Here is a 27,065-nt window from a genome sequence, read left to right as displayed (position 1 = left end):
ATCTCACTAAAGTTTTTTTTTCACTAAAGTGTAGAACATATACAAAATAAAAACAGGATTATATTTTGTTTTATCCCTACCTAAAGAATACATGTACTTACTTATAAAATGTAACAAATGTAAGAATAAAGTAAATTAATCTTAAAAGAAAGAGCAGGTTAGCCCAGCACATCATTCATTCATTCATTCATTCATTTTCTACCGCTTATCCGAACTACCTCAGGTCACGGGGAGCCTGTGCCTATCTCAGGCGTCATCGGGCATCAAGTCAGGATACACCCTGGACGGAGTGCCAACCCATCGCAGGGCACACACACACTCTCATTCACTCACGCAATCACACACAACGGACAATTTTCCAGAGATGCCAATCAACCTACCATGCATGTCTTTGGACCGGGGGAGGAAACCGGAGTACCCGGAGGAAACCCCTAAGGCACGGGGAGAACATGCAAACTCCACACACACAAGGTGGAGGCGGGAATCGAACCCCGACCCTGGAGGTGTGAGGCGAACGTGCTAACCACTAAGCCACCGTGCCCCCTCATTTACATCATTAAACCATTAATCACATTTTATATATATATATATATATATATATATATATATATATATATATATATATATATATATATATATATATATATATATATACACACACACACACACACACACACACACACACATATACTTCAGCCTGTGTTTTATATTAGCAGAATAAAGAGACTTTTAAGGAGGTGTGTGAAAGCTCTTCAAGTAGTTTGAAAATCAGGGTTTTTGCTTCATATCAATCAGATGAGAAGTAACTAGTGACTAACTACTTAGTTTTTTCATCGGATACTTTTTTACTCTTACTCAAGTAACTATTAAGATTGTTACTTTTACTCTTCCTTGAGTAAGTATTTCCATAAGTACTTGTACTTTTACTTGAGTACAGATATTGGATACTCTACCCACCTCTGAACTTTATGGATGGAAACATCAGTCGTTTCAAAATGCGATATTTAACGATATCTGAGGAGTTGAATATTTCTATCTTGGTGTACTTTAAGCCTAAGAATAGTCTCACAAATTAAAAATGCTTATGGCATTAAGTCCTAATTGATTTGATTATTCGTAAGTCAGCATGGGGTGAGAATTTAAGTGCATTAAAAAAAAAACAATAGCTACATATTAAAGAAACTTACAAACTACTCAATATCTAATGTATTTCTTTACACAGAAACCTTCAGGAGAATAATTTAGTTATTAATCTGTTTCTGGTTCTCCTGCTACGTAGTTATAAATAAAATGCAGAAATGTGATAAAATGCATATCTTTTGTCTCAGGCTCACACACAAAAGACTGAAGAACAAACCACCAGTGCGAGTTTCTTTCATTTATTTAACAGGAAAAGATCATGTATCTTTATGCACTATAAAAAGCATTTTCTTGATTTGGTCATAGATTAGATTTCTGCCTATGCAGAATTATATATACGTTTATAAATCAAGTTAACATTACAATGTTATCTTGGACGTTTTCTTGGTCATTATGTATTCACAGTTTTGTGTGGTCCAGGAAAAGTTGGCATTGATTGCAGCGTTTGATCTAGTAGACATAGCTGGCAGTGTACAGGGATTGTGAGGCAGCCCGGTCAGCTTGGCCTGTTGGTTTATACTCGCCTTTAGATGCCAGACCGTTAATCTGTAGGGGGTTGAGATACACAAGAAGCATGATGTTCACTTGCCAGATCTGCATCTGCTACTTCATAGAAAGATTGTCCTTATATACAAATAAATTTCATTCTATTGTGTCTTCATTAGAAGATATTATATTAGTCTGCAGTAGGGGGGGGACATCTGAAAGCCTGCTTTAGAAACAAAACCAACTGGTACTGACACTTTCCTTTCTAAGACCCCTCTTGAACAATTCTTTAATTCTCTGCTCACCTTAGCACGAGTGCAGAAAGCCTCCTGTGCAGCTTTTTTGTTTTCTGCTTTCCCCTTCCATGCTGCGAGCGCCGAGGCCTGGAGAGCGCGTCCGTAGGAGAAAGTCAGCTTCCAGGGCGTGTGCAGTGGAGTCTGGTTGATAGCACTGAGATTAAGCGAAGCTTCCTCTTCACTCTGACCTCCTGACAGGAAGCAGATGCCTAGAAAAACGCCACAATAATCTGTGAGTACAGACTGAAAGAAAAAACAAAAGAAAACAAAACGCGATTTCCTAATTAAGCTGTACAAAACGTGCTCTAAATCACCTGGAACAGCAGCGGGTACGGTGCGTCTGAGGGCGCTGACCGTTGCCATGGCAACCTCCTGTGGGGTGTACTTTTTGGGGCAGGAATGTCCTGCAGTGACCATGTTAGGCTTGAGCAAAGTACCTTCCAGATACACATGGTGGTCAGAGAGCGCCTTGTAGACGGCAGCGAGGACCTGATGAAAGAAAAGCACATGAAGTTTAAGAAAACTGACGAGTACCAGAATAAAAAAAGTCCTGTTGGTGATGTCGGACCTGATCCAGCTCCTCCTACCTAGGTAGAACTGAGCAGAGTGGTGTATTTCATTTGGTTTTTGTTTTTCTTTTTTTTATTCAGCATTGTGTTAGAGTTAGGTTTTAAGCTTAGTCTTACAGGATGTTGGTTCAGATCTAGATCCACCACTTGAACCATTTTACTTTTTATTTTTTAATGGTCTTAGAGGAAGCTCACCTTCTCTGTGGCATACTGGCAGCGCTGGAGGTCATGATCACCATCTGGGAGAATCTCAGGCTCAACAATAGGCACCAAGCCATTCTATTTATAAATAAATAAATAAATAATAATAAGGAACATATTACATAAGGCCAATTATGTATTCTAACCAAAGCCAGTTTGTGGGTAATACCTGTTGGCATATGCTGGCGTATCTGGCTAGTACATTGGCGTTTTCAGCAATAGCGAGAGCAGAAGGGCAGCCGTCAGAGATCTTCAGCACACAGCGCCACTTAGCAAAGTCACACCCATCCTTCTTGTACTGAGCACAGCGTTCACCCAAGCCATCCAGCCCTAACAGACACACAGGTACGAGACTAATCAAGAGCTGACAGACGCTCATGGACCCAAGTGACCTGATCAAATCATGAAGAGCTGAACGTTATTCTAATAACAGCCTTCATGCTAGATTTACCCTGTGTGGTTGTCTCGCCATCTGTTCCGTTCAGCCCTGCTGTGCCTTTGTCAACCTGGCAACACAAGACACAACATAGCATCGTTAATGACACAAGAAAAGCAATTAATACATGAAGTGATCGTTTGTGGGCACAGACTAGATGCGAACATGATTTTCAATAGACTTACAGACTGTGTGTATTGTGTGTGTGTGTGTAAAACTGGCCTAAAATGCTGCAAATGTAGTCCAAACCTGGTGTCATTTCTCTGTCGTTTGTTAAGGTTCAGTTATATTAACATTCTGGGTTTTTTTCCACAGCTATCACAACTGTTGTTGCTCGGTTTGCTTTGAATTCTTTATAGCTTTTAATTCACGCAAGCCCTTTGTGTTATCACTTTTGACGCTACAGACTTTGAACCGATGGGATGCGTTCTGAACTAGAAGCAAGGAGTAATAACTCGATTAACTTTGAACAATCATTAAATATTTTGTTTTTATCATCAATTAAATAAAAAGCCATGTTTTGTGTTCATTAATCAAACCATTGAGGGTCTTCTTTCTTGATGAGATGCCTTCAGGGAAATAATTGCCAATAATTACACCAATTCAAACGCATATGATTGGGAACTGTCATGTTGCAATGGTTGATGCCATTTTTCATGCATAAATGGTTTCTGACGTAGTATATTTCAAGTCTTTGGATTGATCGGGTGAAAAACTGGGTGTGAATCTGGTGTGTATAGAGTTCAGTGGTAAAAAAAGAGCTTGTCTGCCCTTACGCAATCTCTGTTCTTGATTATCCTACATGCACTTTGTCCTCATGTCCAAGCAAAAAACGCTGATCCATTGCACTTTGAATATGCAAAAGTAAGCAGCACCCTAATTCTGTACAATCTCTACCGAGCAACTTTCAGAACATGATTTCAATAACATTTTAATGCATTATTACCTTAATTCCCACCACAATTCCCTTCTCCTTGATGACCTTGGGGAAAGGGATGCCCTTGTCCGATTTCTGATACAGTGTCTCGTGGAAGAAAATGACTCCTCCCACACTCTGAGAAATGGAGGGATCAACTGAAAACAGGAGGTCTCGGAAGAAGCGGCGGTTCTCCTCGGTGTTCTCCACGTTGATCTTCTGCAGACGCTTTCCCATGGTGCCTGACTCAGGAAAAATATACTTGATTATTTAAAAGCAACTCAAATATCTTAGACCATGTTCTTGATAAATGCACAGTTCTGATTGGTTTATATTCATGTGCTTAGTCCTTATACATCATTGTAACAAGGTGAAAGTTTGTATTGTCGTAACAAGACAAAAGCTTTCTGTGAGGTGACGTTTAGGTCTGTGAGTCTTTCACTTCCTACCAGTCAAAGGTAAAAAAAAAAAAAGAATTAAAGCAGATGGTTTTCTGGGTTCCGTAGTAATGTGACAAGCTGTATTTTTTGTTGTTGTTGTTGTTGTATTCTCAACATCAATAGAGAAAAGAAAAAAGCTTGCAAGGCTACAACTTTATACCAGAAAACTAAAATTAACCTGTTAAAAGTAACTATAAAAATTATACCACTATGAATGGTGTATCATTCTTAAATTCATTCATTCATTTTCTACCACTTTATCCGAACTACCTCGGGTCACGGGGAGCCTGTGCCTATCTCAGGCGTCATCGGGCATCAAGGAAGGATACACCCTGGACGGAGTGCCAACCCATCGCAGGGCACACACACACACACACTCTCTCATTCACTCACGCAATCACACACTACGGACAGTTTTTCCAGAGATGCCAATCAACCTACCATGCATGTCTTTTGACCGGGGGAGGAAACCGGAGTACCCGGAGGAAACCCCCGAGGCACGGGGAGAACATGCAAACTCCACACACACAAGGTGGAGGCGGGAATCGAACCCCCAACCCTGGAGGTGTGAGGCGAACGTGCTAACCACTAAGCCACTGTGCCCCCCCTCATTCTTAAATTAAGTAAATTAAAATTATAAATTGTCTATTATTCTTTAACAAATAATCATTTGTTTTGAGAAATTGGAAAAAAAAGGAATAATTAATCAACTTGGCATGACACCCTGTCACTGATTACTTTCCTATAAGAGGATGCACTGTTGTGTGTTATTCTTGCCTTGCAATCCTACATCCTATGAGATGGTAACTGACACCAACATGGCACTATACATTTCCTTGTTGCCAGAATGCTCCCTTTTTTACGTACGTACCAAAGCGTACCAAGTACAGATTAATATTTCTAAACCATGTGCCATGGAAATATAAGAGAATCTTTACGTTTGAAGTCAGTTTTCTAACAGGCTTATTTGTGCAAATCCAGCCTACTGGATCTGTAAGCGTATTTATGTCCTAGCAACATCAGGGAACCTTTTGCTCCTCATCAACGCCATGCAACAATGATTAACTAAGACTGATTAAATAATCATTAACCAACAGATGAAATCACCTGTGGACTCATCTGCAGCCAGGATGCCCTTTCCGGGAGCCACGATACACTGGGCGATAGTGGCCAGCTCCTTCTTCTGCTCTGGAGAAAGGGATGGATACTGGTGGGTCATCCTGGGGAAAAAAATTACAAATAATCAATCAATCAATCAATCAGTCAATCAATCCATCAACCCAATCAATCAATCAAATCAATCAAATCAATCTAAATGGCTGCCTATTTATCCACTTATACTATAAAAAACTTTTTGCCCTCTTGCATACTTAGTAAATATTTGTCCTGGCTGATGTTCAGCACAGAGAAGCTCCTCCTACTGAACAAAGGGTGTCAATGTTCAGGAGAAGATAGATTAGTCGTTTGAGACAGGATTGCGAAAGAAAGAGACTGTGTACTCTGTGCTCATAGCAAACACTGAGCCATTCAACTGTGCAATGCGGAAATTAAATTAATCTAGTCTAGTTTTACAGTTTGTTATATATAAAAATCATACACAGATTGTTCAACATGCAGCGTTCATTAAACACGTCAATGCAGCGTTCATTAAAACACGTTTATAGTATTTTAGTATAAACAAACGCAGACTTTTCTTGCGCAAACAAAAAGTTTTCAGATATATAATTTCACAAAGAAAAGTCTATTTGTCAGTTCATTACTTTACTTGAAGCATTTTTCTCCACAATAACACAACTCAAACGAACTCAAATGTTTTCCATACGGCTCCAAAACTGCACGGCTATTTCCCTAATGCTTTTATTTCCTCACACGGTTTTTCATGCATGTATAAATGCAAAAGCCTTAGAAATATTTATTAGCGTTCTTACTTGGTTTTTGTATTTTTTTTTGTACCGCCGTTGATGAGCGATGAAGCAGGCACTTGATCCCTTGCTTGGTCTGTAAGGAAGTGGTGAAAGAGCAAGTGAACGCAGCGCTATTTATTTCAGCACAACATGGAGGCTGGTTCTGTGTGTTTGGGAGTTAACTTTGTGCAGTGGAGCTATTGGTCGACATACATCACTATCTGTACGTGTGTGTACGTGTAACCACTCTAAACGTCCTTAACTCATGTGTGCAACCTTTAAACTCTGAGTTTAAGAGTTTTTTCCCTCTCCAGCATGACACATGGCACAACAATCCCCAAAAGTTGAATTAATGACATCAAATTGACCAAATGTTTGTTTGTTTGTTTGTTTATTATTTAATTATTATTATTTTTTTATTATAGTTGTATATGAATGCAAGCAAATGTGTCTAAGCAGGAAGTATGGGAGAAAATAATCATAGGCAGCTCTGTCCTAGTAACATGAGGACAAGAGACTTGCCATTCAGGTTTTCTTGCATTTACTTTGTGTAAAGAGCTTCAGGAGCTTCTTTTCTGCTCCCACTTTTGTTGTGTGAACTGTAGTGTCGTGCACAGTGGTGTTATGCACTTGAGTGCAAAGGTTTGCATGCTTGTGAACTTATTGATAGCACTTTTAGAAAGGGGGAAATTCAAACTATTGAACTGATGGTTTTTATAGTAAAATAAGTATTGGAGTAAATAAGTATTATCAGGCCCTAAACAAAGACCAATTATCTACGTACTGTCAGCGATACAGAGCAGAGATGATCAACTATCATCTATTACTATTATTATTATTATCGATATTGTTGAAATTCCTATACAACACTATTATTATTATTATTATTATTATTATTATTATTATTATTATTATTACTTTGCTTACTAAAACTGCCAGACACAGGAACAGTTTCTTTCCCCAGACAATCACCCTGATTAACAACTCACCATAATTATATTTCCTGCTTCATATCTATAAGTACTGCATTACCAGAACTGTCAGTCATCACATCATCCGTATATGTTACACACACTATTGCTGCTGTATATTGTACAAAAAGCATATAACACAATGTTGTTATTTGCACTTCCCACACTTTCCCACATTTTACTCTATAGTCATTCCCGTTAAGTCATTAGAAATCTCTTGTACGTGTGCAGTCTTTACCACCAGGCTGTACAGATGTGATGAATTCATGCTTTAATAATTGTCTTCGTGCAGTATTAAAAACAATTTTTCTTGACAAGTTCAGATAAGGACTTGGTGTCATAAAAGTTTTATTAAGTAACAAGATGGTGAACAATTGCCCAATAGCTGGTGTGATCATATCAGCACATGAGAGTGGGTCAATGGAACTGATGAATGGTGCTGAAAGTGAAAAGAATAGCAAACAATCTGCAGTGATGTAAAAGGGCCGAGTGCTGACGTGCATGCTTTTACACAAATAGAATAAAAAGCAACAGTGTTTCACACTATGTACTCCGGACCCTGGTACAAGAGTCGAAAATCATGCAGGAAGGGAGTTCATAAGCATTTTATTCAGGCCTAGAGGACAAACAGAACATGGTGGTGAGATAGTCCTAACTGCAGAACCAAAGGTCCATTGCATGAAGCTGGACCTAACCAACTCCACCTATAAACCTATCCCTAATCCTGACCCATACAATTAGCATACTTTTTTCTGCATGAAATACACTAACATGTCTTCACCCCCTGGACTTTTGGTTCTGCTGCAAGGGGTACTTTGATCAATTTCAGCACAGCTGTGACACTCACATCTGTGACACTAACCTTCTTACCAGAAGAAGTGGACAGAAAATGAATTGATAAATGAATAGATTTTGCTGACTCTACACTTCTCCTATATTATGGAACGTCCCCAGTAGGTTCTCAGACTGCCAAACTTCTCAACCCTAAGCCAGAGGTTTCATGACCCCTAAAGTTTATTAACTTCTTTATTAATTTTCCATCCACGTCTTTTGGTGAGAAGAGCACTTCTCTATCGTTGGTCATGGACCCAGGTATAAGTACTGCATTATCAGAACAGTCAGTCATCACATCACTACTCCTGCTGTATATTGTACAAAAAGCATAATATTACACAATATTGTTATTTGCACTACCATGTACTTCCCACACTTTATGTACATAACTGATCAGTAATATATTCTGTATTCATATTTAATTCTCATAATGTCTATTGTATCACATCTGCATTGTCTTATATAGTCTGTATTGTCTTGTCTTGTATAGTATAGTGTTATTTATGTTTTTATTATCTTGTATAGGGGGGCATGGTGGCTTAGTGGTTAGCACGTTCGCCTCACACCTCCAGGGTTGGGGGTTCGATTCCCGCCTCCACCTTGTGTGTGTGGAGTTTGCATATTCTCCCCGTGCCTCGAGGGTTTCCTCCAGGTAATCCGGTTTCCTCCCCCGGTCCAAAGACATGCATGGTAGGTTGATTGGCATCTCTGGAAAATTGTCCCTAGTGTGTGATTGCATGAGTGAATGAGAGTGTGTGTGTGATAGTCACGGGCTCCCCGTGACCCGAGGTAGTTCGGATAAGCGGTAGAAGATGAATGAAAGGATGAATGATTATCTTGTATAGTATAGTGTTATTTATGTTTTTGTTATCTTATATAGTATAGTGTTATTTATGTCTGTATTGTCTTGTCTTGTATAGTATAGTGTTATTTATGTTTTTATTATCTTATATAGTATAGTGTTATTTATGTCTGTATTGTCTTGTCTTGTATAGTATAGTGTTATTTATTTTTTTGTTATCTTATATAGTATAGTGTTATTTATGTCTGTTTTGTCTTGTATCGTCTGTATTGTCTTGTCTTGTATAGTATAGTGTTATTTATGTTTTTATTATCTTATATAGTATAGTGTTATTTATGTCTGTATTGTCTTGTCTTGTATAGTATAGTGTTATTTATTTTTTTGTTATCTTATATAGTATAGTGTTATTTATGTCTGTATTGTCTTGTCTTGTATAGTATAGTGTTATTTATGTTTTTATTATCTTCTATAGTATAGTGTTATTTATGTTTTTGTTATCTTATATAGTATAGTGTTATTTATGTCTGTTTTGTCTTGTATCGTCTGTATTGTCTTGTCTTGTATAGTATGGTGTTATTTATGTTTTTATTATCTTATATAGTATAGTGTTATTTATGTCTGTACTTCTGAGAGTCACAAACAGCTGGAACCAAATTCCTTGTGTGTGTCAACATCAACACAGTGATTCTGATTCTGAAGACGTTCAACGTTACACCTGGCTTGGGAATGTCCAGCTATTTTTTTTCTTCATTTATTCATTTTCCTTCCATTTCTTTTGGTTTTTAATCCGGTTTATCCTCAGTCTCATGAGTGATTCAATCCAAAGATTATCTCTTATCTATTATAGTGTTTTATGAGTTTGTATTGAACTTGTCAAAAAAAGAAGTGGATGTAAAATGAATAAATAAGTGAATAAACCTGTGAGGAATCATTTCAAAGTGCTCTAAAAGATCTAAAGTGTAATTTAGTCGCTTATATGACAACTTTTGGGGAAAAAAAAACAAAAAGAAAAAACAGACCTCCAACCGCTAGGGGGCGCTCCAAAAGCAAGCCGCAGACTATCCGTACTCACAAACTAACGCACTAAACAGTATACAGCTAAAATAGCATGGGGCTGAATGTAATAGCTACTATTTAGCATCTTAGTACACGCACACGCACGCTTTCAGACGAAGACTTCCGTTTCCGGTTGCTTCCCCCCCTCCCAAATGTTCCGCAACATCAACATTTAGCAACTGAACACTTAAACACACTAAAGCGAGGTTTGTAATTCTATTTATTAATGTGCACATTTTAACAGGACTGTGTGTATTAAATAGTTGTGTGGGTTTTGGGCTGATATCTGATAAGAGTTCCGGGTCTTCTGTATGTTAGCCAGCTGTAGCTCTCGGTTTAATTACATGGTGAATAATAAATGAATTACAAACACATCTAAAAGAATAAGATTTAAAAATGGCAGTAAAATAACACTAAAGAGAGACCTGTTGGTTTTCTACAGTGACGAAGATAATGCTAATGCTAACTTAGACAGCAGGCTAAAATAATAACAGGAAGAGAATAACATTAATATATCAGAATAAAATTATTTATTTCACCTTTACGGTTGAAAGTGCAAATTATTAGAGATTTTTTCTGTTTGAGCGAAGTGACAGTGTGTGTGTGTGTGAGTGTGAGAGAGAGAGTGTGTGTGTGTGTGAGAGAGAGAGAGAGAGCGTGAGTGTGTGTGTGTGTGTGTGTGTGAGAGAGAGACAGTGAGTGTGTGTGAGTGTGTGAGAGAGAGAGACAGTGAGTGTGTGTGTGTGTGTGTGTGTGTGTGAGAGAGTGAATGAGTGTGTGTGTTAGAGAGAGTGAGTGAGTGTGTGTGTGTGAGAGAGAGAGAGAGCGTGAGTGTGTGTGTGAGAGAGAGAGACAGTGAGTGTGTGTGTGTGTGTGTGTGTGTGTGAGAGAGTGAATGAGTGTGTGTGTTAGAGAGAGTGAGTGAGTGTGTGTGTGTGAGAGAGAGAGAGAGCGTGAGTGTGTGTGTGAGAGAGAGAGAGTGAGTGTGTGTGTGAGAGAGAGAGACAGTGAGTGTGTGTGTGTGTGTGTGAGAGAGTGAATGAGTGTGTGTGTTAGAGAGAGTGAGTGAGTGTGTGTGAGAGAGAGTGTGTTTGTGAGAGAGAGTGTGTTTGTGTGTGTGCGAGTGAGAGAGTGTGTTTGTGTGTGTGAGAGAGAGAGAGAGACAGTGTGTGTGTGTGTGAGAGAGAGAGTGTGAGTGTGTGTGAAAGAGACAGTTATGTATTTTAATTTATATTTATGTCCTTTATTGGTATCACCAGGTAGGTTAATTTGCATATCCCAGGTTATTATGAGCCTGGGGTCAGAGCACAGGGTCAGCCAAAGTGCAGCTCCCCTGGAGCAGGTGAGGTTAAGGGCCTTGCTCAAGGACCCAACGTTGATGTCTCAGCAGCTTGTGGGCTTGAACCCCCGACCTTCTGATCAGTAACCCGAAGCCTTAACCACTGAACCATCATGTCCCCGGATTTGTTCTGTCATGAACTGCAAAAGCAAAGTTGTATTAGAGCTGTTTCTGAAACAGCACTGACTTCCCAGAACGTTATGAACTGGCTCCTGAAAAACAATATGTTAACATTAGGGAAACATTCCATGTTTGCTGGGATATTACTGTTTTGACTAAAAAAATGTGGCTGTATCCCAAATGCTCTATACTTCAGTAGAAGTTTAACCAGTGCTCTGGACACTTGTTCTGTTGTGTTGCACAGGGACAGCCGGCGGTACAGGATGTCTGCTCAGAAGCGGCCGTGCGATCCCAGCAGCTCCGCTGGTGCTCCTCCTGAGAAAAAGCGAGACAAAGAAGGAGTTGACGGAGGCGAGGGTCTCAGCACAGGGGCAAGCAATGCTGTGGAGACGGTCATCAAACTGGGGGGCGTGTCCAATTCGGTGAGATATGTGGTCTCTATGTGTGACGTCTGTAAAGATTTTATATCACGGAGTAAATGTAGTGAAAAGTAGTAAATTGTATGGAGAGATTTCTCCATGGATGGAAACCTAATGAAGCAGCTCAGATGAGTGATGAAGGTTTTGTTTAGGAGAGAGAGAGAGATTGTTGAAGAAAAAATTGTCACGTATATGTGTTTAAAGGAATAATATGGTCACGAGTCTAATTACATGATTATATGCTTACCCTAAATATTGTCAGTTGTGCATGGTGTGGTTTTTGTGCTGCTGCTAAAAATCTGCTTTCGATTGCAAGTAATAAAAGTTTTTCCACCATATCTCTTAAAAATGTCCACGAAACGTAATACGTATTTCTGTCTAGTAATGTGTGGTGTGATGGTTAAACTCCTGAGCTTGATTGTAAGCTATAGATGATTCATGATGTCTATTTCAGTGCCATTTCACTTGTCTGCTATATATACTGTTACAGATTTTATAATTAAAGAGTAACATGACTCTGGAATAATAAGCATTAATGAGATGTTATGAATGAAATGTACGTGATACTGAATTTATTGTGAATATAAAAAATGAGACATTGGGTCTGCTTTAAATTTTTTTTAAGCTTTATGTCAACGGAATGTCTTAAAATTCCCGTTTCTTAGTGTATTTTGCAGTAAAAGTGTAGAAGTAAAAGTGGTCTATGTAACATAACATTACATTAGATTTTGAATCTGTGTTAAACTACTTAAGAGCTAAATGTTTCAGACGTGCACATGCAAAGGATTTTGGAGGAGACATACATATATCTTGTTGTCTACATTATTAGCCTGGAGAAAACATCTACCTTTCCTTTATTACCATCTGTGAGCTAGTTTGATCTTTAGCTTTATTAAAAGCTTTGCAATTTTTGGGGGTCAATCATTAAATGATTTAGCTATTATGTTGCTGGCTATGTGTGTGTTTACAGGAGGAACAGGATATTAAAGCACTGCAGATGAAAAACAGAAAGTTGGGAGAGGCCTTAGACCAAAGACAGGTACGTGTATCCATACCGTATACACAAAAATCTATTCACTAGGAACGTGATCCTGGATCAGTTAGTCATGTGTATTCTATCTTTCTGTTTTTAGGTTATAGAAGATGAATTGAGGGAACGAGTGGAAAGGCTTGAGACTCGCCAGGCTACCGATGATGCTAGCTTACTTATCCTTAACAGATACTGGAACCAGGTAAGTTCACCTGCAGGCTGCAAATAGAGTTTTATAGCTTAGCTTTAACTCAGTTGTTGAGCGTCACCTTGTTCCATATGCATGAGTCTTGACTTGCCAAACGAACTGACGTATTGTATGAAAGAACGATGATCGGCTACTCTGAATTTTTGAAGAAATTTGGTAAGATTCTGAAATTTAGGACGGACCTGTGTTCCTGAGGAATATCCGGGACAAAAATAGATCAATTTGCACAGCATACATGACATCTTTATATGCTTGAATGCTTACATATTTAACGCCGGTTAATGTTGTATAGATCTTGTAGTGGTGCTCATACTAAGGCATATATAACTGTGACAAAGATCATGCAAAATGGTTTAGGCTTTGCTATAAAGCGACTTAATGAAAATACAATTAAATAGGAACATAATACTTTCAGATATATTTGTATAATTGTTGCACATGCAGCCCGGGTAAAAAAAAAAAAAACCCTCAATAGAGTCTGTTTTAGGGGGCACGGTGGCTTAGTGGTTAGCACGTTCGCCTCACACCTCCAGGGTTGGGGGTTCGATTCCCGCCTCCACCTTGTGTGTGTGGAGTTTGCTTGTTCTCCCCGTGCCTCGGGGGTTTCCTCCGGGTACTCCGGTTTCCTCCCCCGGTCCAAAGACATGCATGGTAGGTTGATTGGCATCTCTGGAAAATTGTCCGTAGTGTGTGATTACGTGAGTGAATGAGAGTGTGTGTGTGTGCCCTGCGATGGGTTGGCACTCCGTCCAGGGTGTATCCTGCCTTGATGCCCGATGACGCCTGAGATAGGCACAGGCTCCCCGTGACCCGAGGTAGTTCGGATAAGCGGTAGAGAATGAATGAATGAATGAGTCTGTTTTATGTTTTTGTTTCTTTTTGGACATTATTTTTTACCATTATTGTTTTAGGCTCATTACATAAAATATCATGTTTGTTACTTCGGACCCCATTCATCTTTCTCACACTTCTGTTTGTAGATTGACGATAACATGAGGTTGATTGCTCGCCGCTACGACCAATCAGGAAGTCAGCCAGTGGACAGCCAACCTGGTGAGGGGCGGAGCCTAAAGCCAGGGACACCAGAGCCGGATGGAGATTCTAATCAGGAGAGAGCAAAGGACAGAGGTAAACGATGCTCGGAAATGTTCACCGGCATCGTTTGACACGGAGCACGTTGTAAACGTGTAACTTTAATCTTTCAGGTCCACAAGGAGAGGGAGCCAGCTCGTTTCTTGCCATGTTGGCCAGCAGTAGCAGTGAGGAAATGGAGGCGGAGCTAAAAGAGAGGGTGGAGTCCAGCTGTAAACAGGCCAGTTGTGTGATAGAGATCTGTGAGAGCTTAAAGATCACCGTAGATCAACTTAAGAAGGACCTTTCTGCTGACTCAGGTGAGAGGTGAATTGTAGGATTGCTCATATTAGTGTAGCGTACAACGGTCTGTAATATATCTTTATAAAGGTCACGTTAAAAAGTGACCGTGTGTGTGTTTATGGCGACAACTAAACATTTACTTGTGCGTTCTTGAAAACTACAGATGGCAAACTCTTGGAAATCGCTGCTCGCCTCAACACCTTACTGGCCAACGAGAACGAACGTCTCCGTCAGCTTACAGACGACCTCAAACTAAAACATAGTCATATGACCAGTGAGGTGAGAGCATTTTAACGAGCTAGAAATTTCTTTCTACTTTCCTGATTCAGCACTAAAAACATTTAATTTTACTACAGAGCTGTTTTTAATCTTTCGATTTGACAGGTTCATAATAAATAAAAGGTACGATTTTGCTCATCTGCATGTGTGGTTTCAGTCTCGATCCCTGGCACGTGCTGCTAGTCGTGCCGATAACAGAATAAGCGAACTGCAGGTGTCGATAGAGGAACTGCAGTGGGACACAGAGAAGATCCGCCGCAGGGAAAACCGTCTCAACACACATCTAGGGGAGGTGCTTGAGAGGGTGAGTGTGTGTGTTGTGAACGTGTGTGTCTATCTGGGGATTAGGTGTGTTGTATGTACCATGTTGCTGACATATGTGTTTGTTTTTTTTTTTTACTCAGCTAAATAGTAAAGGCTATAAAGTATGTGGTGAGGCCAGTAGTGTGTGTGGGACCATCACTATCAACAAGAGAAAGGTACCTTATTTTATTTGATCTTGTTTTAAATTTTTTTTTGTTTATTTATTTGCCACTTATTTAATTGTCCCAGGCATTTTTTTTGGTACTGTTATAACTGATACTGATATAGAAACTGATACTAATTTGGTACTGATTCGTCTCCTTCTTGCTCAAGTTTGAGGAGATGAACAGTGAGCTGGAGGAGAACAGGGACTTAGCAGAGAACCGATTTAGTGAGCTGCAGAAACTACAGCAGGACCTGCAGACAGTTGTACAGGAGAACAACAACATGAAGGTAAACATGGGTTCGGGTCATAGCAGATAATGCCTTTGGACACAGGAGCCTATTTTCAGGGACAAAATAGTGTGTGAAGTGCGTTTCACAGTGTTATCCGTGACCTAGTGTTACTGGTATAGTGGAACTTTTCCACCATGCTTTTTTATGGTTGTGTGTATGTGTGTTTCTCTCAGATGGAGCTCACGTGCAGGGCTGAGGGGGTGGTGAGAGAGACAGCAGAGTATCGGTGTCTACAGTCCCAGTTCTCTGTGCTTTATAATGAATCTCTAGTACTGAAGGCCCAGCTGGATGAGACCAGAGCTCGGCTGAACACAACCAGAGCTGCTCGTCTTCGCCAGCTCGACCACATGGAGGTATTGGCAGTGTGCTCTGAGGAAAATTTATGGGCTTATTAATGCCTGTTATGGGTTCAGCGGAGGCTTATTGCTAACATTTTATCTACATTTTGTGTGTGTGCTCGTCAGAATGATGAAGTTTCTCTGCAGCGCAAAGTCCGTACCGAAGTGATTCAGCTGGAGGACACGCTGGCTCAGGTCCGCAAGGAGTACGAGATGCTGAGGATTGAGTTCGAGCAAACGCTTGCTGCCAACGAACAAGCAGGTACCACTCGTATCATGTCACACGGCTTAGCGTAACATTTATCTGGCATGCGACAAAAAAAAAAAAAAGGAGGTGTTTTTCTAAGGGTTTCTCTTTGTGTTTTTCTTTCTTCACAAGGCCCAATAAATCGTGAGATGCGCCACCTTATCAGCACGCTGCAGACACACAACCAGCAGATGAAGGGAGAGGTGGTCAAATTCAAACTCAGACTTCGAGAGGCCCAGCAAGAGCTCAACCAGGTTAGAGAAATCTGCAGTCAGGAGAAAGCATAGTGTTTTCTCACACGTTTCACACAATAATAAGGATTAATAGGAGGTGAAATTAAACAAAAGTTTAGTAGAGGCAGCAAAAAAAAAAAAAGAAAAAGAAAAAGGCTTGGGTTTGTTCTTATTCAGAACTTCTACTTGATATCCAACATACCTAGTCCTTTAATCTGTGAGAAACCCTCGAACAATCATGTATTTGTATTATAAAGAAATGTGAACATCACATTCAGGTCTTTGTTTGTCATAGCTACGTGCCGCAAAGGGTAACCCGGCCGTCCAATCACAATCAAGCACAGAGATGGAAATAAAAGAAGAACCCGCCTCTGTGTTAACGTCCGCCACGTCTGACGTCGCGATGAAATCAGGGTCAGATAACGATTCAGCAACGCCCGCTACCACTGGTAATGCTTTTTTATTGCAATTGTCATTTGCCATACAGAAAACACTGTGTAATTAAAATTCATAACTGATCCTTAGAGATAAGAAGTGACTTTTGATGGATTTGTCACTATGGGTGTGAATTTCTGTCTTTTTTTTTTATTCCAGGAGTGTCAGTTAAGATTGAGCCTGGAAGTGAACCTGAAAGCACAGTGAAAGAAGAAGAGAAGGAGAAAGACAAGGAAAAAGAGAAGGATGAGAAGAAAGAGAAAGATCAGAGAGAGAGAGACAGGGTAGCTCGTGTGAGCGTAAAGGAGGAAAAGGAGAAACCGGGCACTAGCAGCAGTCAATCAGACGACATACCGAACGACCGCTGCGCTGCGATTGGAGGGCCAAAGAGAAAAGAAGTGGAGCAACTGAAAATCGTCAGAGTGGATCTTAAGTAAGTTGCTCTGATAAGCTGATTGATTGCTAAAATGCGACTGCAATTCTAAATCCAGTTTGGTGGTGTTTACTTGTTAAACTATGTAGGAAGGCCCAGGAGTCTCAGAGAGAGATGAAGCTTTTACTGGACATGTATCGCTCTGCCCCAAAAGAACAGAGAGACAAAGTGCAACTGATGGCTGCAGAGAAAAAGCTGAAATCTGAGGTACACACAGAAAATCTCTCACAGACTCAAATCCCTATAGATATACTGTCGTAGGTTGTAACTGGATATTACATGTGCGCTTATGTGTCAGGCAGAGGAACTACGCCAACGCCTGCGGGACCTGGAGGAGCGGGAGAGGAGGGAAGGGAAGAAGATGGCTGACGAGGAAGCTTTGAGAAAGATCCGCTTAGTGGAGGAACAGATCGACGTCCTCAACAAGAAACTCTCCCTTGCCAAGCAGGTGTGTGTGTAATAATCTTCCAGTGTAGATGTACAGTTACAGAATCCAAGCACTGTGTGTAATTAACAATTAGATGATGTGAAGAAATTTGTTAAAGATTTCCATTAGACAATTGGCCAATGATCCAAATCATGGCAGGAAAAATACAGTGAGGGGAAAATGTTTTTGATCCTCTGCTGATTTTGTACTTTGTCACTTTGTCCACTGACAAAGAAATGATCAGTCTATAATTGTAATGGAAAAATCCTGAGCCGTGTGTAAACCTGGTGGCTCTACAAGAAATGTCTGACCTCTGTGACCCAACAAGAGTTTGGACTTAGTCACGTTTTGCGAAGAGGTAAAATATTAATTTCACTCATTTAAATGCAAATCTAATAATAATAATAATAATAATAATAATAAATAATATATGATGTATAATAATAATAATAATAATAATAATAGTAGTAGTAGTAGTAGTAGTAGTAGTAATAATAATAATAATAATAATAATAATAAATAATAATAATCATAATAATAATAATAATAGTAGTAGTAATAATAATAATAATAATAGTAATAATAATAATAATAATAATAATATTAGTAGTAATAATAATCTTTTAAAAATAGCTTTTTTGAAATGAGTTTTTTTTTTTTAGGGTTTTGTTGTTATTCTGTCTCTCACTGTTAAAATAAACCTTCAATGAAAATGATAGACTGATTGTTATTAGCACTGCTAATAATAGCTGGTGTAATGTGTGTTTTGCTCAGGAGGAGGACGCGTTGCTGAGTGAGATGGACGTCACCGGACAGGCCTTTGAGGACATGCAGGAACAGAACATTCGCTTGATGCAGCAGCTCCGCGAGAAGGATGATGCTAACTTCAAGCTAATGAGCGAGCGCATTAAATCAAACCAGATTCACAAGCTTCTGAAAGAAGAAAAAGAAGAGCTGGCTGACCAGTTGCTCACACTGAAAACACAGGTGAGCGAATCTTGGAACAGTACCGGGTTTCCACTGATGATGACATAATTGATTTTATTAATCAAGTTCTCACTCTGTCTGCCTCGCAGGTGGATGCTCAGCTGCAGGTTGTGAGGAAACTGGAAGAGAAAGAGCGCCTCCTGCAGGGTACCATTAGTGCTGCAGAGAGAGAGCTGTCTCTGCGCACACAAGCCCTGGACATGAACAAACGAAAGGTGCAATCATCACTGTGTGTGTGTGTGTGTGTGTGTGTGTGTGAGAGACTGCACAAGAGCGTTATGCAGACTTTTTAGTGTTTAACATTTTTCTATAACACAAAAACACCAACATAAATGCTGTACACAGTTTTAAGATTAATATCGTGTAAATGCTTGGGTACCCAGGCCCAAGAGTCTGCACTGCTATCGGAGGAGATGCGTTCTCAGCTGGAAGAGGTGCAGCAGAGACTGAAAGAAGTTCGTGAGGAGGTGATCGAGAACAGCATCTCCAGAGAGAAAGAGTCCTTCAATGCTCGCCGTGCACAGGTACTGTACACATACACATGTAGTGGTTTAACAGCCATTTAGAACTAGACAGTGATGTCATGATCACTGATCTGCTGCAATAGACCAACATCAGTCATAGTAATATTTAGGAAAGAAATGGATGCTTGTTATTAATGGATGCGGTTATTTTTGTTTCATTAGGAGGACATATCAAAATTGCGCAGGAAGATCGAGAACGTCAAGAAACCTGCTGAGAGCATCCGCAACGGTGATGAGATACTTAATGCGGAAATTAACGAATACAAGGTAAGGAATAGGAGTGGAAATGTTTTGTTGGCTTGAATCGCAGCTATTGTGACCGGAGTTGCGCTTCTTTATCACGGCTACAGCTAACGAGGGATAACGAACGTCTCTTGTCCTTGCAGGCCCGGTTGACATGTCCATGCTGCAACTCTCGTGTAAAGGATGCTGTGCTGACAAAGTGCTTCCATGTATTCTGCTTCGAGTGCGTGAAGACGCGTTACGATACACGTCAGAGGAAGTGCCCAAAGTGCAACGCCGCCTTTGGTGCCAACGATTTCCACCGAATCTACATCGGATAGGCTGGCTACCGACTGGTCCGTCGGGTGCCCACAACTTATCCGAGCTGATCGTTAGATGTAGATGGATTTGCTGTGAAGTGCTGTGTTGTCTGTTAACTCCAGCCACCATCAGCTGAAACTCCACATTCCTCCTTATTTCCTTGGTTAGCAGTTGACTCTGAAGCTAGCTGTTTAAGTTTAAAAAGGACAGACCTGGCATGTTAACTCTCACCTGTCACGACCGATCAGCTCGGACCCGAGCTGCTGCTTGTATTCTGGAAGCTTGCTCTCCATTCCACGTCAGTCAACTTTGCTCCACCACATTAATGACATCAGTGATAAGCTAGAGACTTCCTTTGAGAAAGAACTGCCTGACAGGCTTCTAATTGTTGATCTACAGTCTTCTAGACTGATAATTGGTGTTGTTTTTTGTACTTTTTTTTTTTATTTTGAAGACTGATTAGTTTTGTTGGCTGATCATTTGCAATTCATTAAATTGCTGTCCAACTGTGCATGTGATTCACTGGGTTATTCTTTCATTTAATACAGTTTGTACCTCATACATTTATCCTTCATCTCTTTCAAGGGCCTAATTTCTCTCTCTCTCTTTCTCTCTCTCTCTCTCTCACTCTCTCTCTCTGTCTCTCTCTCTATCTCTCTCTCTCTTTCTCTCTCTATCTCTCTCTCTCTCTCTCTCTCTCTCTCACTCTCTCTGACTCTCTCGACTCTCTGTCTCTCTCTCTATCTCTCTCTTTCTCTCTCTCTCTCACTCTCTCTGACTCTCTCGACTCTCTGACTCTCTCTCTATCTCTCTCTCTCTCTCTCTCACTCTCTCTGACTCTCTCTCTATCTCTCTCTCTCTCTCTCTCTCTCTCTCTCTCTCTCTCACTCTCTCTGACTCTCGACTCTCTGTCTCTCTCTCTATCTCTCTCTCTTTCTCTCTCTTTCTCTCTCTCTCTCTCACTCTCTCTCGACACTCTCTGTCTCTCTCTCTCGCTCTCTCTCTGACTTTCTCTCTCTCACTCTCTCTTTTCACGCTCTCTCTCTCTCTCTCTAGCTCTCTCTCTCTCTCTCTAGCTCTCTCTCTTGCTCTCTCTCTCTCTCTCTCTCTGACTCTCTCTCTCTCTCTCTCTCTCTCTCTCTCTCTCTCTCTCTGACTCTCTCTCTCTCTCTCTCTCTCTCTCTCTCTCTCTCTCTCTCTCACCCTCCCTCCTGGGGGATCTGAGGTCTATCTCAGGAACAATAAGTTTGAGATGAGATGCCAGTCTATTAAAACATACTACACACCTATCTGTAATTTAGAGGCCAATCAGCCTAAACACGTTTTTGTAAGATGGGAAGAGAAATCTGAAAGAAACACACAACGATATGGCAAAGAATTATACTCCTCTCAGACCTTAGACCTCCTAATTCACCACGTGTGCGTGTGTGTACGCACAATTCCTGAAGTGACTGCTGTGTGTCCAAGTGCTCCTGCATTTGTTGTCATTCATTTATTTGCTGTGGTCCAGCTGTCACAGTAGAATCCACCACTTCATCTACTGACACATATTATATGTCCAAAGGTTTGTAGATACCTGACAATCCCATCCAACATTCTGGACATTCTCTTCCAGATTTAGACAAAATCTTTTCACTAGATCTTGTACCAGGGCTGTGGGGATTTGCAAATCTACCTTTGGAGGTTTTTATGTTCACCAAACACGTATGAATGTGATATCAGGTGTCAGCTGTTGTTATTATACAGTTTATCTCTCATCTAGTATAAGCCAAGACACCATCCACATCTCAGACGGCGTCCCAAGATTGAGAATCCGATGCTTTACTGTTCTGTTGAGCTTGTGGCTGCTCTTCAATGAGGATCTCACAATTCCAGAGTCTCCATCTGGGACATGGTGACGTAAATTATTGTCACAGGCAGTTACAAGCAGCAGTTCAGGAACAACATGCTTTAAATTAGAGTGTGTTTTTCTCCTTGCTCTCTTGTCCCTCTCTTGTCCTCTTCACTCCCCCCCACTGGAAAGTAAACTGGTTTAACCTGCATTACATGCACACTTGCCAAAAGGTGAGAGAAGCACAACTAGAATTCACTAAGCCACTAAGACTTGAATGCATATTTTTCTATCCTTTTTTTTTTTGTGTGTGTGTGTGTTTATATAACAAAAAAACCTTGCGTCTTGGCTATAATTTGCTGTGAGGTTTTCTGTTTCTCTTACAAAAAATTAAACCTAGTGATCTTTAATTGCAACACTTTAATTTCTTCAGTACCTAATAAAGCCAGGGAAAGGATTACGATGAAGTTATTAGGTCAGTAAAAATAATGCAATGCCAGCTGATTTGCATGGACGCGTCGGATTGCGATACGATTTTCTGCTGTTTTATTTTTTTCAGTGAAACCTGAACACGCTCCTACATGCAATCTGCATCACTGAAATAGATCGTCTCTCTTGTCATCTGGATTTATTTTGGAAGTGCTGATTTATGACACTTGAAGCCTGACGGTCGGGTTTGTGGTTAGATGACGTTACAGAGTCTTGCTATTTCGGAAGTCGAGTTTCAGTCGCTTTTATTGCTTGGTTCAGTTTGTACACGAGACTTTGTTTAAAGATGATTTCCTGTGCTGGTCTTACTGAGAGGGCAGTCTGGCAGAAGTTACTTGGTGTAGGGCTGATTGTGCTCACAGGGCTGACAGTGAGGTGTGAAGGGGGAAAGCTGCCAGGACAGGACACAGACAGATTCTGCTACAGACTGACGGATGTGGCGGAGATTCTACGCCGCCATGTGGACTCGATAATCGGAGCCCACACAACCACAAAATGTTTGACAGTAAGTAAATTTTTATTCTTGAAATGGGTAAGATTATAGTATATCTTTTCATTCTTTAACATTTCTCCATTTCTTTCTTATTTCTTTCTTATTTCTTTCTTTCTTATTTCTTTATTCATTTATTTTTATTGGTCTTTTACCAACTCTCTCCTGTCACATTTTAACTAACTGGGAGATCGAAAGCTAAAGCTGCATTCGACTAAAGGGTGTAACCCGAGTTCCGACTAGGAAAAACAAAAGAAAACGCCCCTTCAACTTAGATTTCCTATTCAGGAACATGTGACTGAACAATGTCTCATGACTTTGGTTTACCAAGTGACATCAAATCCACATCTCTTTTAGAACGGGGCATAGAATCCTTTATTACAACTGGGAGGGTTGAGGGCCTTGCTCAAGGGCCCAGCAGTGAACCCCGATCCTCCGATCAACAACCCAGAGCCTTAACCAGTTGAGCCACCACTTCCCAAGTGAAATTTATAAGTAAATTCAATAACTTTGCTAATGACAGGCTGCAATTTTTCCACCACTGGTGCCATGATATTTAGGTGGTGTAAAGCAATGACATTGGCATGGTAGATTTCTTGAAGAACTATAGTTGCACTGATAATAAATGTATTGTAATGTATTGTGATATCAAGAGTCCTGGTACTTCCTTTTGTGCCAAAATCCTTGTCCTTGGAAAAAACAATAATGTAACTAATCAGTATGAGGTTAAACAAGTTGAAACATCAGGTGGCTTTATTGTGTAGTATGCAATCAGCTGACCTTGTAGTGTGTGTGTGTGTGTGTGTGTGTGTGTGTGTGTGTTGCCAAGTGCATGTTTGTGATATGAATGTGAAGCTATCATTGTATCATTTCTGCACACAAGGATCTTTCTTATACAGCTTATTGCTTTCTCTTCAGGTTTAATACACTTTAAACGCAGTGACCTTGTGCTGCTGGTTTAGCAAGTTCACCTGCATTGTATCTACATGTACAGTAGCATTGCGGAAGGATTTAAACACCGTGTATTGGCCTTCTTGGCTTTCTTATGAGACACTCCCTTTCTGCAGATGTACAGATACAGAGTATAGCTCATTGACTTCTGTGTCCACTTTTACTGTCAAACCCAGCAATTTATATACTATTAGATGTATATGCAATCCCATAGTGACACTGAGGCCTTTATAACTCCCTTATAACTCCCTTACCCTTATACTGCCTACTATGTAAGCGCAGGTGCAGTGCTGTGTTTGGTCTATGGATGAAAGGAAGGGTAGCCTGGAAAGATGAGTTAGGGTGTACCTAATAAAATGACAAACAAGGATAAGCATGTATATTTGGATTTGATTGACAATTCTCAGTCAGTACCACCATATTGTTTGGAGAATGGAGGAAACCAGAGAACCTGGAGGAAATCTATAACATGGAAAAAGGGCAATTTTGAGCTCAGAATCAAGCAATAAGCTTTGAGGTAATATTCCCTGCTGTGCCAGTCTTTTTTTATTTATTATTTTTTAATGAAACAAGCTGTGATAATCCTTATTCACAAATATATACTCAAAGTAGACGGATGTTGTGATCTGCGTACTGTGTACATTAGCCTTGCAGTTTCAGTCCAAAACTAAGCAATCAAACAACCTGATTGGATCTAGATTCTAATAATCTACACAACACATTCAAACTCTGATGCTTTTCTCATCTCCTCTGAATGCTCATTATGTGGAAAGCAGGGTTCTGGTTAATGATCACTGAAGTACTGCAGCACTGCTCCTGTTATCTGTGTAAATAAATAAAGATAGTTTCATTCTCATTCACACTAGTTCTGTTCCGCCATGCTGTCAGATCTGATCTGACGCCTCCTACAAGCGCTCGCTGACTTACACTCCCACTTTTTTCTGTTTCTGGTAGTTCTTGGACATGGTGCTGCAGTTTGTAGCAGAAGGTGCTGCTGGTGGCCTCAACGTCATCGCTGTTTATGTGGCTGAGATTCTGCGTGCCACTGGAATGGGTGGTGAGTGGTTTTGATTGTTTAATAAATAAATACGTTTGGTTGAAGATAAGGATTCAAAGGTTTCTTGTGTAGAAAGAAGCGATTCACACACACACACACACACACACACACACACATATATACAATATATATACAGTATATAAGTGAATACAGTTCAATTCACTGAATGTGAATCAAATGCAGTCCACACACACCCAGGAAGGTTCAGAGTACATACTTGTGTAAGAAAGTACTAATGTAATCTCAGTGTAAGAAAGTGAGAGAGAAAGCATGAACGTAGAGAGAAGAATGCCGTCCACTTACTATTGGCGAATAAACCGGATAAACTTGAATACTTTTTTTTAAACATAATATAAAGTGTCTTTCATACATATGTGAATTTTACGAAAACATTTCTGTAAAGTGCTGCTGTAAAGTGGACCTCCAAAACACACCCATAAAGATTCACATTCTTAAAATGCTCTTAATGCTCTTAAAATGCGTGTGTGTGTTCACGGTGTGTGTGTTCACGGTGTGTGTGTTCACGGTGTGTGTGTTCACGGTGTGTGTGTTCACGGTGTGTGTTATCACGGTGTGTGTGTGTGTTCACTGCTGTGTGTGTGCACTTTGGATGGGTTAAATGCAGACAACGAATTCTGAGTATGGGTCACCGTACTTAGCCGTATGTCACGTCACTTGTTGTCACTTGTTGTTACAAAGAACAGAACAATCAACAGATACACAATACAAAATACACAAATAGGAAGGTCAGAGGTCAGAACAGATGATTGGCATCCAAAGACTTACCTCTTCCTCAAATACTTAAACCAGCATTTGTTTTGTTGGTGTTTTTCTTAGTCTGCAACCTTGTGAACCAGTTTGGATGTGTTCATCAATAGAGACGTCAAAGCACTTTTGTACGTCGCTCTGGATAAAGAGCTCCGGCAAATGCTGTAGACGTAAATGTCATTTAAATTTAGAATGTAACATGATAATACAGGTAAGCCAAAAGGAAATGATAATAAAATCAAGAGATGTAATTCTGTGTAAAAATATGACATTTGTGGTAATTAAGAGCACAGTAAGTATGGAGTAAGTGTGTATTCTAGTATTCTAATCTTCTAGTATTTATCTTAACATTTTAACAATAATTCAGGAATCTAAATGATTCGCCTTTTGAACATTAAAAAAAATCCTTGAATCTTGTAAGCAGCAGAAATTCTATAATCATCTCAAAATCAGTTTAAAACAGAGATACGGAATATTTCATTTAGGTTTTTTTTTTACTTTTTTGGATTCTCCAGATCCTATATCCATCCCTCACTTCACCCCTGTGGGCATAGCCGGTGCAGCGAAGTGGGCGTTACTGGTGGTGATTAGTTACTTGCTGCTGTGCGCCGTGTTGCGTTTAGCTGTGACTTTGTTACGGCGGGGATTCTGGATGCTGAAGGTCATCGTGGTCGTGTGGCTCTTCACTCGGATCATCAGTGATCCAAAAGTTTCCTCTGACACCACGGTCATGCGTTTGTTCCTGCTAGTGATGTTCATGGCTGTGTGGAGCGTCGCCACTACCATGAAGAGCGGGACAGTCCTGACCGGCCTGGAGAGTCGACTGACGAACCTGGAGGCCAGAGTGGCAGTGATGGAGAACAGAAACACAGTGATAAGAAATTAAATAAAGGGATGTGCTTAGAGGAGATGGAGAGCGATGGAAGAAAGGAGAAGAGAACTAAATAGACATTATAAGATAATATACAAGAATAAATAGATTTCTGGGGTTACTTTTTAAAATCTATTTCATTTTCTGCTTGGCTTTGTTTTATTTGTTCATGTATTGTAAAGGTGCTTCTTAACTAAAATGTACAAACTCACAAACTCTTCACAGGTTTGCATTTATAAGTGTCTAAAATGGATTGTGTAATGCGCTGTGTAATCACGAAAAACTAATGTTTTCAGCTCAGTAGAAAGACAACATGATTTCTACTTTAAGCATAGATCTGAAAGAAGCTGTGATGTCATCATAAAGTATTTGTTATTGTGTCATTGGGATTATTATGGAATGGAAAAAAACATAATAAATTAAGAAAAATCATTTCAGTACATGCTGTTATAGGAAAATAATCAACAACAGTGTGATGTAATATGAAGTGGAGGCCAGTTTAGTTTAATTTGTGTTACTTTCTGTGACGTTCCTTGTGCAAGCCTTTTTCTTTTGCTCTTGAAATGAACAAAACAAGAACGCAGCTTATTACAGACAAACCACAACATTGTCTGTCTTGAAGCTTCTCATGTCAAAAACATAAGAGCTTTTCCTCTTCCTGTTAGCCAGTAATGATACCGGAGACTTCTTCCAACAGTAAACTGTTCCTCACAGACTTTTTTTGTAGATCTTCTGCCAGAATTTCTTCTGAAGAACTTATAATGTACGTATATCACAGCAAGTGAGTTAATAGAAACCTGCGATTTGTCTACTGACCAAAATATAGTAGTGTAAAAATAATCAACACTTTCTGGCCAATCAG

General features: G+C 40.0%; 3 protein-coding genes across 4 annotated transcripts; 2 read left to right on the top strand and 1 right to left on the bottom strand.

The window, feature by feature from the left end:
• Nucleotides 1–1,363: 1,363 nt before the first annotated feature.
• aldob (aldolase b, fructose-bisphosphate) lies at nucleotides 1,364–6,568 on the bottom strand. The gene is made up of 9 exons (XM_060884917.1): nucleotides 6,413–6,568; nucleotides 5,592–5,704; nucleotides 4,075–4,286; nucleotides 3,144–3,198; nucleotides 2,862–3,022; nucleotides 2,687–2,770; nucleotides 2,237–2,411; nucleotides 1,932–2,131; nucleotides 1,364–1,686 (listed from the first exon to the last, which is right to left on the bottom strand). The coding sequence occupies exons 2-9, from the start codon at nucleotides 5,701–5,703 to the stop codon at nucleotides 1,591–1,593; spliced, it is 1,095 nt and encodes a 364-aa protein (XP_060740900.1). The 5' UTR covers nucleotide 5,704; nucleotides 6,413–6,568; the 3' UTR covers nucleotides 1,364–1,590.
• A 3,577-nt stretch (nucleotides 6,569–10,145) lies between these two features.
• Nucleotides 10,146–20,257, top strand: rnf20 (ring finger protein 20, E3 ubiquitin protein ligase). The gene is made up of 22 exons (XM_060885154.1): nucleotides 10,146–10,257; nucleotides 11,755–11,932; nucleotides 12,900–12,968; nucleotides 13,063–13,161; nucleotides 14,148–14,295; nucleotides 14,373–14,558; nucleotides 14,705–14,820; nucleotides 14,978–15,124; nucleotides 15,225–15,299; nucleotides 15,457–15,576; nucleotides 15,753–15,932; nucleotides 16,044–16,179; nucleotides 16,297–16,418; nucleotides 16,693–16,846; nucleotides 16,992–17,265; nucleotides 17,355–17,472; nucleotides 17,564–17,713; nucleotides 18,467–18,679; nucleotides 18,769–18,894; nucleotides 19,063–19,203; nucleotides 19,366–19,470; nucleotides 19,590–20,257. Exons 2-22 carry the CDS (start codon nucleotides 11,774–11,776, stop codon nucleotides 19,764–19,766), a joined length of 3,015 nt encoding a protein of 1,004 aa, XP_060741137.1. The 5' UTR covers nucleotides 10,146–10,257; nucleotides 11,755–11,773; the 3' UTR covers nucleotides 19,767–20,257.
• Nucleotides 20,258–21,802: 1,545 nt separating this feature from the next.
• Nucleotides 21,803–26,635, top strand: si:dkey-74k8.3 (uncharacterized). Of its 2 annotated transcripts, XM_060885943.1 has the most exons (4): nucleotides 21,803–22,052; nucleotides 22,137–22,571; nucleotides 24,462–24,564; nucleotides 25,848–26,635. In XM_060885943.1, exons 2-4 carry the CDS (start codon nucleotides 22,353–22,355, stop codon nucleotides 26,216–26,218), a joined length of 693 nt encoding a protein of 230 aa, XP_060741926.1. In that variant the 5' UTR covers nucleotides 21,803–22,052; nucleotides 22,137–22,352; the 3' UTR covers nucleotides 26,219–26,635. The 2 variants fall into 2 exon arrangements, with proteins under 2 accessions (XP_060741926.1, XP_060741925.1); XM_060885942.1 differs by having other exon boundaries at nucleotides 21,803–22,571.
• Nucleotides 26,636–27,065: the final 430 nt, after the last annotated feature.

The sequence above is a fragment of the Tachysurus vachellii genome, chromosome 13, assembly GCF_030014155.1.
Source record: "Tachysurus vachellii isolate PV-2020 chromosome 13, HZAU_Pvac_v1, whole genome shotgun sequence".
In the NCBI taxonomy this organism is placed as follows: Eukaryota; Metazoa; Chordata; class Actinopteri; order Siluriformes; family Bagridae; genus Tachysurus; species Tachysurus vachellii.
The sequence above is the reverse complement of the archived record's forward strand: the minus strand, read 5'-3'. Positions and strand labels throughout refer to the sequence as shown.

Bases quoted from the DNA above. Each gene is read 5' to 3' on its own strand.
- si:dkey-74k8.3 (XM_060885943.1), top strand. From the start codon at position 22,353: ATGATTTCCTGTGCTGGTCTTACTGAGAGGGCAGTCTGGCAGAAGTTA. The intron at 22,572-24,461 runs GTAAGTAAATTT...TGTTTCTGGTAG, and splicing joins CAACCACAAAATGTTTGACA to TTCTTGGACATGGTGCTGCA. The intron at 24,565-25,847 runs GTGAGTGGTTTT...TGGATTCTCCAG, and splicing joins GCGTGCCACTGGAATGGGTG to ATCCTATATCCATCCCTCAC.
- aldob (XM_060884917.1), bottom strand. From the start codon at position 5,703: ATGACCCACCAGTATCCATCCCTTTCTCCAGAGCAGAAGAAGGAGCTG. The intron at 3,199-4,074 runs GTAATAATGCAT...TTGTGTTGCCAG, and splicing joins GAATTGTGGTGGGAATTAAG to GTTGACAAAGGCACAGCAGG. The intron at 1,687-1,931 runs GTGAGCAGAGAA...AACCCCCTACAG, and splicing joins CTTTCTGCACTCGTGCTAAG to ATTAACGGTCTGGCATCTAA.
- rnf20 (XM_060885154.1), top strand. From the start codon at position 11,774: ATGTCTGCTCAGAAGCGGCCGTGCGATCCCAGCAGCTCCGCTGGTGCT. The intron at 16,847-16,991 runs GTAATGCTTTTT...TTTTTATTCCAG, and splicing joins AGCAACGCCCGCTACCACTG to GAGTGTCAGTTAAGATTGAG. The intron at 17,473-17,563 runs GTACACACAGAA...CTTATGTGTCAG, and splicing joins AGAAAAAGCTGAAATCTGAG to GCAGAGGAACTACGCCAACG.